At 43.6% G+C, this 12,479-nt stretch overlaps 1 protein-coding gene across 14 annotated transcripts in view; it reads left to right on the forward strand.

The window, feature by feature from the left end:
- elavl4 (ELAV like neuron-specific RNA binding protein 4) overlaps positions 1-12,479 on the forward strand; it is a 77,376-nt gene that overhangs the window by 28,380 nt on the left and 36,517 nt on the right. For all 14 annotated transcript variants that reach the window (XM_079350582.1, XM_079350586.1, XM_079350588.1 and 11 more), the window contains 2 exons: positions 3,870-3,956; positions 7,695-7,941. In XM_079350582.1, coding sequence (XP_079206708.1) covers positions 3,870-3,956; positions 7,695-7,941 — 334 coding nt within the window. The remainder of the gene's footprint in view (positions 1-3,869; positions 3,957-7,694; positions 7,942-12,479) is intronic.

Below are 12,479 nucleotides of genomic sequence, written 5' to 3' on the forward strand. Positions count from 1 at the left end.
GGGATTCAGCCAGTGGACAAATGGCTCCAGTTCCGCCTCCAGTTTGGCTTAGCGAAAGGAGACTGTAGTGTGTGTGTGTGTGTATGTGTGTGTGTGTGTGTCCGTGAGAGTAAATGACTGAATGTATGGAGCCGTGCAGGTCTTTAGTCGTTGTTGAAGGATATTCTGTCGTTTGACTGTCACCAAAGCAGCTTGAAATACGTTTTTGTTTTTTTTTGGATAAAAGTAATAAAGCGGAACAAATCTAAAAAGAGAAAATAAGTTACATCGAAACAAGTAAAACTGAAGTGTGCTTCAGAGACAACGCACTTGAAAAAAACATAAACGACATTGAATTCTCACGTTCTCTGTGATCTAGAAATCTTGGTATTATTGTACTCATCCTGTGCGTCACAGCTCTTGAAAAAAGACTGTTTTGGGTCATTTCCTGACCTTTCACCCCAAATGTGTGCAGATCACCCAAGGGCTGTGAGGGAGCGCGTGGGAGAAGCTGCGATCGATTTTACTGAAAGACTGAAACGTCACAAAAGAGAGAGGGAAAGAAGTCAGGTCAAAATTAAATGAAAAACTGCTGACGTGCATGTCTCGTACTGTCTGGAACATTTATCATTCCCTGTCACACAAACAGCACGACGAGGAGAAAGATAGAAGAGAAGGATCCATTTGGAAAAGTAGATGCAGATCGATGAGAGTGGAGGCAGGCAGGCAGACGAGAGTGCAAGAGAAGAGGGGGTGTGTCTGTGAGGATCTGCAATGTACCTTTTGTCTGTGTGTGTGTGTGTGTGTGTGTGTTTGGGTTTGTGTTGCGTGCATGAGGCATCACAGATTACTTTCCCTGATTGATCCGGCCCAGCATCCGCCTGACCTGCAGGACGTTTCAGCTCTCGTAAGGTGCTGCTGGAGGTGGAAAGATGGCAAGAGGGAGACGGCCAGGAACAAAGGGAGTGGAGAGAGAAAAATAAAAATCAATAACACGGAGAGCAGTACAGGGAACTTTACTGGCCAGGACTCTGAGATAGTAAAGTCATATTACTCTCTTTGTGTCTCAAGTCGGTTTGATAGGAACCTCGATTTAGAATCACTAACTCCAATTCAGTATCACTAGGGGTTAGCGGGGAGTGTCAGCTGGAGTTTAGCAGCATCATTTGTGGCTACTTTAGGGAAGCAAGAAGGGAACATCTGACAATAAGTTACTCATTTTATTTCCAAATCTAAAAAGGAACAAAAAAAAACAACATTTTTTTTATTAAGAATTTAAAGCATGCTTAGGGGTTAAGGAAATCTCAAATAACAGATGAAGAATGACAGAGAGACGCCGTCTAGCACGTCAGATGGTTGCATGCTGGCTCCATTTTGTAGCTGCCAGGCAGCGTGTCTATCAGCAGAAAGATCCTGCAGCATACTGTCTACTCTGCAGTCTCAACAGCCTTCATCTATCCTGGCCAAGTCAGGCTAAATTTATTGTCTAAGCCCTGTGAGAGAAGGGGTGGGGGGGGGGCTTGCACCAGCCCGGCTTTAAAAAACAAACCAAAAAAAACAGTTTCATGGTGTAGAAGCAGCAACAAGAAGTGACAAAAGGTAAAATGGAGAGAAAGCAAAGAGACTACACCTCGGTCATCTTAATTGAAGCTCCAGTGTTCTGTGAGGCAGATCTGCATGGTGAGGAAGAAAAAGATGTACAAGTGGATTCATATACAGTTCGCCTTCAAGAAAGTTGCCTTTGGTATATTTGGACTCTTAGAGGAGAACAAATGTTGATTCCCAGTCTTGGCTGTCGGCGGATAAGGCTTGTCCTGTTTGACTGCAGCACCCAGACACCGTTGGCTGGGTGCCCAAGGAGACAGGAAGCACTTTTGTGGCATCAAATATTAATGACATTATAGAGTGTATTGATTATATAATACGTTTTCCCAGCATGCGAGCGCCGACTGAAATGTATTCCCTGAATAATTGAAAATGTATCCATGAGCGGTTTCTCATCTCAGTGGTCGCTGAATGTAATTGCATTGCGCCCTTTTTCCAGTGTTATTCGAGATTTTATCAGAAGTCACGCGTGTGTGTGCTTTCATGTGATAAAGCGAGGACAGGAAAAATATGAAGAGCGGTGAAATGGTGTGTGTGTATGTGTGTGTGTGTGATGCCTGAGACTGTTTGTTTTATTGAATGGTTGAGCCCTGAACACAGAGCACTGAGGAGTATTTCAAACATGGTACACAGACCTAAACGCACTTCTGAGAATGTAGCCTCCTTTTAGCCGACGTCATGCTCTCGATAAGTTGGCCGTTGAAACGGACACTCATACACATCTGCTTGTGCTGCTTCTTACATTTGCATCACCACGTGTGCACAATATGCTTCTGTAACTGCTTCTGTCTGCCTGCTGCAACGCGCCATCCCCCTCCGCGCTGACATGGTGTGTGCAATGACGGCTTCGCCGAATGCGTGAAATATGCTGTCGACGTTTCAGCCCTGCCTTAACACTTTTCCTTTTCCAGGTTAGCGTTTCAACAGTTTTAAAGGAGGCTAAACAGGATGTTGTCCTCTGCCATTTCGATGAGATGAATGTGGTTTTTCTTTACTGTATGTGTAGGATGCAAACATGCAGCTAGTACAGACAAAAAAAAAAGCCTTCAGGGTGTAGCTGCTTGCACTGTTGTCTTCAGTCATTGTCTTTCTTTTATGAATGCATCTTACTTTTGTATGAGATATGAAAACATTGATTATTGTAGATTTGAAATGAAGACACAAATTCCTACCTTTCTCCCCCGATCAGATTCATAGTTGGGGGGAAAAAAGTGTTTTTAATATTTACACACCCAGTAATCAATAGTTACCCTTTGGCCCTCATCAGACTAAAACAAAGGTGGCTCAAGTTGTGACGTCTTGGTGAATATGCCAAAAATATCTCAATATCCACCGTTACCTGTCAGCGAGCAGAGACAATATTCCTTGTCCTCTTTTCCAGCCTGACCTCTCTGCCCTTCTGTAGCTCCTTTTTTCCCTTTCAAGCTGACAGTTCACTCTCATTTAGACCTCCATTATGCATTCCTGCCTAAGTTTACAAGACACATTGACAACAGAACATGTACAGACACTCTCTCTCTCTCTCTCTCACTCCTCCCTCACCACCTCTGTCTCTTTCTTTGAAGTATTGGAAGTGTCTTTGCCATTACTCAGCCCTTGCCTTTTTCTTCCTCCACCCATCTGATCCCCCCCCCCACACTCCCTCTCCTCATCTCTCTAAAGGAGTAAATGAAGGCAGAGGTCATCCCTCCTCTCTTCCTCCTCTCCTGTTAAATTGGCTGCTTGTAGCATCCGTAGATAGCTGCAGGCATTTAAGCCCCCCCCCCCCCCGAAAAGCTAGTAAACAGACTTCCTGCTCATTTGTGGCATTTCTGTATCTTCAACCACGGACTTGTTTACCCACAGAGAGCAGGAGGGAAACCCTCATTATAAACCCTGCCAAGGTCATTACAGTCACCACACCGATCTGCCGCACTTCAACCCATGCATGTGATTCTTCTCAATCCAATCCAATGACTGAAACAACTGAAGGAAACACATCATTACGCCCATTTCGATCTCAGCAACTCTTTTCTGAAAGCAGTAGTTCAACAATTTGAGACACACAATCTCTAAATCATCATCATCCCAGTATCTTCAAAACTCCAACCAGGTAAACCCAGCAAAGCTAAAAAGAATAAAAAAATCCTGAGCCACCTTTCTTGGTTTTAGTTTGACTGGTGGCATGTCTTGCAAAGGTGTAACTGTACTTTTTTTGTGTTTTCCTACACAACTCCTAACCTTCTCCAGTGAGTGTATGATACTGATGGTGGGTTGTGCGTCCCTCCCTGTGCTCCGCTCCGTAGGGGTCGACAGAGACACAGTGGCGTCAGGCAGAGCTCCCACAGCTCCAGGGCTGGGCAGAGAAGGGATTGCTGACACAGCCAAAGATGGTAAGGAGACTACTGCTGCCAAATGGAAGGCAACCAGCCATTTCACACACCCATGAAGTAATATGATCTGATATTGTACTGTGTTCACATAAATACGCACTGGTTGGTGATGCTGCTTACTGAGAGATTTGAGGATAATTGGATGGGGCAAGGACTGAGGTTTTGCAGGGATGAGGGAAAAGCACTATTCAGTGTTTGTGGAAGCCAGTAAATAATATAGGAAGCCCATGCTTCGAAACATTTTCATTTTTTTCCACATGTAAATGTTTTATTATTTATCCTATATTCCATTCAAAGCAATATTGCTCTGTATCCCTCATTAAAACATGACAATCTTGTTTCTGAGCCTGTCAAATGATCCTTTTTGTTTGACCTCGCAGACACATCAACACTTGAAGTTTTATACACCTTCTCTGGTTTCCATGGTACCTAACTATGGCACCAACATGTTTTGGAGAATGGTTATCAGGTTTGATTTTCACTTCTAATGCCACCTCACACAGCTGGACCCAGCCTGCATGACTAACCTCAGTGAACCTCAGTGCTACCTTCTCTTCTCTCACATGAGAGGGGATATCACTAAGAAGCTGCATCTCGAAGCCGAGAGCCTGGCGAGAGCGCTGTGTAGTACCGAGTCGACGGGACATGCCACGGGTTCTGTCAACAGCGCTGCACTTCACAGTGGGAGAGCAGGGGCAGCCGGAGTGTTCCCAGCCGACATGAAGTGGACCACTGAGCAGCACAAACGCTGGTGGGCAGGGACAATGAGAGGAATATAATTGGCCACTGAGACTCGGCAGGTCCCTGTTAATTAGAGGCAGCCATTTTGGTGTAAAAAAAAAAAAAAAAAAAAACTCCTCAGAAAGCGTCCCATGGATTTGAAAGTCTCTCCGACAGAATGGAGCTCAGCAGGGAATGTAAACAGATTTAATAAGGCCCTCTCCAATCAACTCTGTTATGGCTAGATACTATTCTCTCCTTCCACTCTACTCTGCCTCTCTCTGTCTCTCGCTCACTCTCTCGCTCTGTCTCTGTGTCTCTGTTGTGGTGGAGTGGTGAGTGAGAAGGAGAGGATACTGTCAAAAGAACAATTTGCATGCAGCTCTCATCTTGAGAGCTTTTAGACATCTCCCTGTCTGTTTGTTTTTCGGCTGTGGGCTCGAGCCATTGTTCTCTCCCTGCATGTGTTGTGTGTGTGTGTGTGTGTGTGTGAGGACGCGCTCCTCCACTCTCTGCGTATAGATGCATAGAAGCGTGGGCATGCATGTTAGTGTGTGTGTGTGTTTGTGTTTGACGAGAATATGGAAGCAGATCCAACGGTGACATTTTGTTGGAGCTGCTCCTGAACACAGTATGCCTTTGCTCAATTAAAGAAAAAAAAAAAAAGATGCTTCAACCCTTGTAAGCCCTCTTAACACTTGTACAAAGACCCCATGCTTTAGAGGCCTTTCTCCTTTGCAGTTTCTTTGAGGTGAGCGAACACGTTCTCACTTAAATTCACTTAATTCACCATTGACACTTTAAAGCGTTGGTGTTGCATTAAACTGCCGTTGGGTAGACATCAGCAGTTTTCATCAGAATATAATAATTACTCTCCTGTGAAAATAAGCTCACATTGAATATTATATTGAGTTGATGTAGGTATAAATATGTAGGTGATATTTGATGACTTTATCATCTCGGATGAGTCAGGTGATTAAGGCCAAGAAGAACACGTATTGTAAACGTCTCAAATGGTTTTTTGGAGAACTATTTCTGGACAAACTGGGAAATTTTTAAAATCCGCTTTGAGCTATATTATTAGAACACGATTCCAGAAATAGAGTGAAGTAGGACTCCTTTGCCGCTTTTCTCCTTTGCTGAAACCAGCCCTGATTCCTACCGCAGCCTGTCTGCGTGTTCTTAAGATTAGTTAAAAATAGACGGAGAGCTGAATGGTTGAACAGGGGAAAGGGAGAGATCTGAGAGATGGCTTTAAAAATTTGATTGAACCAGATTAAAGAACATTTGCATCCTAATTTGGATTTCAGCTTGTTAGGTCATAACAGTGTCTGTGCAAGAAATGTGATGGGAAGTTGTGAGTGTGCCGTTTGAATGCAGATGTGCGTGGACGTTTACTTGGGATTTGAAGTAGTTAATTGCAGAATCAGGGCAACGCACGCATGAAAGAGATGAAAAAGAAACCACAGGATCATTTGAACTGTAGGTCTAAGGTCTCCAGGTCTGGTCAAACATTGCTTCAGACACATTTCTGCTCTATTAAACTTTGTAACACAGACCCCTTTTCTTTGTTCTCCTGTGCCTTTCCCACCATGCACGTATTCATTTTAGATGTCTCTGCTCTTAACATTGACAAACACTGACATACACTCACGCATAGACGTAACAAAAAGCCATTACTTTGATGGAACAAACGTTTTTTATGCAAATGCATGAATAATTTTGCTTCACACATCACTTTTGTTGGAGAATAATGTTATCCCAGAATCAGCGTTTGTATTAAAAAATGTGTCAGAGTGCTTTTGTAGAGAGAAGTGCCACCTTCCTCCTCCTCCTCCTCCTCTGACTTTTGACTTTGTCTCATTCTCACCTCTTTTTTTTATGCTTTGTTTCCTCACACTTGCAAGTTCACAGTAAGTTTGTAAAGCCCTAAACTTTAATCCGCCAAAGCAGATATGAAAACACATTCTCTCTATGTCACAGCAGCAGCAGCATCAGCAGTGAAAAGTCGTGCTGAAGGGCAGCTCATTATCGCAGCCTACATTATTAGTTTGTTGAGTTTCTGAATGTTCAGACATTAATATGTGTAGAGTTTGTTAACTGTATGGGAAGTATGACATCTTGATGTTTGCAATCATTAAGAAGCATAACTTTGTGACTGCATGGCTGCTCATAAAGAAAAACTGTTCCTTAAAGGGATAATAAGGATTAATATTACGAAAATTCAGCTTCCACAGTTTTTTGAACAAATATTTGGGTAACCTGTGAATGTAAAATAAACTTATCCAGTCCTGTGTTTGGGGTCTGCATAAGTCTTACCACACAGGGGAAAAAGGATCTGTTTCAAATTGTCTCAACCTGTGACATCACAAGTTGGAGTGTGGTTCAAAAAAAAAATATAAAAATAAAAAAAAATCCCCTCTCTCCTGGTGTTTCTACCTGTTCACTCCACCTCCAGCCTAGCGCAACAGTTTTGTGCAGGTCCACCATTTTTATTCTCGCTAGCAAAGGAGTGTTGTCTCCCAGGAAAACTAGGGAGGGGGGGAGGGGGGGGGGGTCTCATTGTATTTAAAGAGACACACACCAAAACAGAGTGTTCTGAGAGAGCTGGTTTCTACAGGGTCACAAACCTCCTTTAGTGTTTGAGTCATTCATAAGCACAGCACAGATGTTTCATTTAGAGCACAGGGGACTGTTTGAAAAGGTGCAAAAGTGGGATAATATGTCCTCTTTAAGGCTGAATTTGAGTAAAATCTGCATAAAAAACACTTTCTTTTTTTACGTATATACCTGGAAATGCTTTCCTCTTAAATTCATGCAACACCCTGTTGATCTAATATTGGTGTCAGGCTGTTCAGCTCAGTTATTTGCAACATTAGCCACAATGACACTGCACCATGGAAGAGCAACACACGGTGAGAGCTGCTCAGTATGGTACAGAAGCCTTTGCTAATATGTTTCTTCTCTCTTCCTCCCTGCTGTTTCTCTCCATGCCTCCTCATCTTCGCACTGCTCCAGATTATCAGTAACATGGAGGCCCCAGTGTCAAATGGCCCCAGCGGAGGAGGCAACACAGCCAACGGGCCGACCTCCAACAGCCGCGGCTGCCCCTCACCCATGCAGACCGGACCCTCAAACGACGACAGCAAGACCAACCTCATTGTCAACTACCTGCCCCAGAACATGACCCAGGAGGAGTTCCGCAGCCTGTTCGGTAGCATCGGAGAGATCGAGTCCTGCAAGCTGGTTCGCGACAAGATCACAGGTACAGATTGGAAAGTTCCGATGGGTTCTGTGCTACTTCTGTTTCTCGTTTTCTAAATGGTTCTGAACGGCAGTACATCCAAAAGAAATTCAAGAACACAAGGTTAGGTGCAACTCCTGAAGTCCTGTAGCGCAGTGACAAATCTAGAAACTAGCTTTATATTCTTAAAACGATTCTGATCGTATGAAAACTGGATTTTTATTTGTCACAGCAACCTAATTTTAAAGTATAATGTGGTTATAAATACTCAGCAAAGCATGTGCAGTATGTGTAGGCTGCTGGTAGCTCACATTTGTTCTGCCCTTTGTTAAACACACCACAAGAATAAAAAAAAAAAAGTTGTTTCAAGAGACAGCTCTTGTTACAGTCTACACACTGATGAGAAATGAAAATAACTGTGAGTCCAGTGGATAATACAGTTTGGCGAGATGTTGTGTGTTGAACGCAAAGACATGTAAAGAATCCAATAAATAAGGTAAGAGGGTCCAAAAATCGGACAACAAGCCCAAAGTCAATCATAACGTCGAAACGATCGAGTGTTTTAGAGGAGTCGTTGTCTTCTGAAAGAAGAAACTCGTTGCTGCCCTTTGTGTTTGTTCAACGACTGTGACTCAGCATTGCAGCAAAGTGCCACATGTTCTCCAGAGGTGTTTAAATTAAGCAGCACTTGGCGGTGCTAATCACGGCTGTAATCTGGGCGTAGTGGCTGTGTGGGTGGCCGTACAGCAGATGGATCGAGGGGGTTGACGTGGTGCGGACTCTGTGATAATGCTCCATAATGGCTTTCATTTTAGATCCTACTTACTGACACTCTTCACCTGATAATCTCATTAAAGAGCGCCAGGCGAGCAGGCAGTCTGGATCATCGAGCCTTTCTCACATAGCAGGCCAGGCAAGCGTAGTAAACAAAATGTATAGCACCGATAAAAATGCAAACAAAAATCTCAGAATTCGATTTCCTGTAAATGGAGACGGTGGAAACGAAAGGCCTGTTGTGCAGACAATTTTAACAACCTGAGATTGCCACTTAGCAAGCAATTCCTGCCTCCTTCTGTTCTCCAAGTCTTTGAAACATGTTCTGAAGACAAACTCATCTTCAGATGCGTCTTCCACTTCCTCCGTAATGGTCCACATAATGGAAGAGACGGGCATCCAATGGCAGTGGACGATGTTGTGCGCCAAAAATAACATTGGAACACCACATGCTTTCATCTCCACCTGTTTTTAGCTTTAAGGGTGATTTTCCCCAAGCAGCAGCGAGGAACCCATCCACCAGCAGGTATTTAGAGCGAGTTTCAAAATGAACAAAATTGCTGTAAAACCTGCTTTGGGAACTAATTGGGAATGTGAGAGAAGTCGACAAATGTTTGTTCGCTGACTTCTAAACACATTTAGGCTACTTCTCTGCTCTTCACTACAAGGTCCCTCTCATGACTTAGCATCAACGCAGAGACGTTATAAATAAATCCTGCCCTCCCCCTTCTTCTACCCCTTCTGGTGTTTGCCTGTTTTGCTCGTCCATGGGTGTAATTTCCTCTTGCAAACTTTTCGGCTAACAAAGCATGGATACGGCTGTTTCAGCGGGGAACGCCTCGAGGCTTTTCACTCGGTAACAGTCATCCAAATCATTTACAGAATTAACCAGGTAAGACAGGCGAAGTTTTATTTAGAGAAGGACGGTGGGAAGAGAGCACCATTTAAAGTATGCTGTGCCTTTTTAGCCTGTCATAAATATTTGCACCTTCACACAAACAAGATCTGCCAGAGACATTTTTATTTGGATTTCTCCGCAAATTCAGATCGAGGGAGGAGAGGATATTTAGCCGGATAAAAATGTCAGTGTGACACTTAGAGGAAGTAGTGTGCTGAAGCAAATGTTATCATTCCTATTGATGAGACTATGTAGGCCTTTATATTGTATTCTGCAGTGTGAAGAGTAGGAGAAAAGAAAATAAGTTAAAGAATTTCTATAAACTGAAAACATTGAATCCTGAACTTTGACAGTATTTTCAATAATTCACCACTACAAGACTCAAGTTTCCTGCCAGTAGTACAGTTGTAAAAATACTGTTTTAAAACGTAAAGACATTTAGTGTTGCATTGTGCTTTGGTATGAACACATGTAGCGGATGTACTGACTTTAAGAAGGCCATTTGCTTGCATCCTATACGTTTCCCAGCCGTGCTCGTTGCTTGACTTCACAGTGAGTCTTCGCTGACAAGGTGTGAGCATATGAGCCTCTCAAAGGTAGCAGAGGTAGACAGCTCCTCTGTGTCCTCTCAGCTTCCTGCGGACTCGCTCTTGTCAGGTCTGATGACGCCGGCGTGGCCTGAGGCGCGAGAGGTTGGGGGCCGGCGTCGACACTTTGGCTCCATCTGTCAGGCTGGTGGACTTCAGCTGGTAGAAGAGCCACCTCTGGGTGTCTGTCTTGCTCCCAACATGCGTGCATGCTTGAATTCCTTTTCTGCTTTCTTGCCTGCTTGCACAGCTGCCTCTGAGGTTCTCATAACACGACACGGACGTGCAGGTTAATCTTTTATTTAAGGCCAGCGTGCACGCAACTATGCGCAGCCCAAACACTTGCACATAAGCCCCAGGCCTCCACCTGTGAACGCTTTACTGTCTGTCTTCTTTTTTAAGAGACGATAGCTTAAGCGAGTTGTTGCAGCAGGATAAATATAAAGATGTTTATTTAAGGGTATCAACTCAAAAAGAAGACATTCGTCTTCATTGATTCCAAGCAGAGGAGGCTTGGGACGAGGACAACACAACTCAAAGATTATGAATAATCAATAGTGTCCTATTGAGCCACAGCTTTAAGCTGAAACACATCCAGCCTGAAAGCTCACATGTTGATCAGCCGCTCCTTTCTGACACAGACTGATATGGACAGGGAGGAACAATGAAGGTGGACTTTGCAGAATATTGAATCAGCACTCATCCACACATTGCCATGCACACAAGCGCTCACACCAATGGAATTGACCGATTCTTGTCAGAGAGTCATTTTTTACAGGGATACGTTTTGTGCATCAGCTGCATTTTCAGCGTGATAATAGAATGCATTTGTTTTCATAATGACATGGAGGAGAAGAAAATGACTGCATTCTGCAAAAAAATAATTGACTGGGTTTGGGAGGGGTTGACAGGATTTCATAGTTTTATAGAACATCTTTTTTTTTGTTTTTTTTTTGTTTTCATGTTGAGTGACAGTGTAGTTAAAGCAGCGGAGAGCCCAGTAGCCTGACTCAAGAGAGATAGATAGGATTGCATTTTACTTGCTTGTTAAGTAAACAGTTCAGCATGTTGACAAGCTGCTATGTGTTGCCCTATTCTAGCTGCTCGGGTGACATGTTCCTTATGTAGTCACAGCGTTTGTTTATTGCAAGCTTCCAGCAGCAAACTTTTCTAACCTTTAGATGACAGCATTTATTCTGTTTGTACTCATACGATCCTTCTTCACCACCATCAAACCCAATGAAGACATCCCAAAGCACGAACAAAGAAGCCTTTTGTGCACACTTCTCCAGTCACCTTCCATGTGTTGGTTTTATACAAGGAATCTGGGGAGCTGATGAAAATCATAGTGACAATGTAGCAAGCCAAGCAGATGTTGGCTATAAAAAATAGATGGACTGTGATGTCAGCTGTGGAGTATTTGGAGCCAGAGCACCTCTGACAGACAACAGCTTCTGTGCCATGTAAAAGCCTGCTGCAAGTCCAGTTCTTACATAAGGACAGGTAAGAAATATTCATAAACAGCAAGCTGCAAACAAATTTCCAGTTTGTTGGATTTGGCTTGCTTTGCACGCACAGGAGTGTGCTTCATGCAGAACACTTCCATTAGTTTCATTGTCGTTCCATTTCAGGAACATTAAGTGCACCCACAAATATTGAGAACATAAAATATGCATCCAACCCTGATCTGCAAGGACAGCCGGGCGGAGCTCAGCTCCTGTACAATGTCTGTCAGTCTAACGGGGAGTCGATCAAATATTCACCATATAAGCCTCAGTTTACCCACAGCTCTTTGTTGCTACTGAAATATACATCGACAACACGCTCAGGAGCCGGGCTGTTTCTCTTTGTACTTCAGATTGCACGCAGGGCTGTTTTTCATTAACACACTGATGGGAACAATACTCTCCGTTATTACTCTGTTTGTTTTGTGATGAGACCCTTTAAAACCTAAATCATGTCGAAGGAAAGCTGATGCCGTTTTTATCTCTCACTTGTAGGTTTCATTTATCTGAACATGAAATGGTTCTGAACGCTGGTGATAGCGTGAACAGAGCTGACAGACTAAAAGATGGAAAAAGGATTTGACATCTCCACAGCCAGGTATTAAGAGAGCTGCCAGGTTCAGAAGTGCAGACACAAGCAGCCAGACACATTAAAATTTCAGGGTCCCAGCTCCAGAGAATGTCCTGTCCCTCCCTCTCTCTCTCTCTCTTTCTCTCGCCCCACCTTTCCTCAATCCCCCACCATTCCTCGCTCTGCTTCGGACCAAGTATTGCAAATCCTGATAGCCTGCTTGG

This window comes from Symphodus melops, assembly GCF_947650265.1.
Source record: "Symphodus melops genome assembly, chromosome: 8".
Taxonomy (NCBI): Eukaryota; Metazoa; Chordata; class Actinopteri; order Labriformes; family Labridae; genus Symphodus; species Symphodus melops.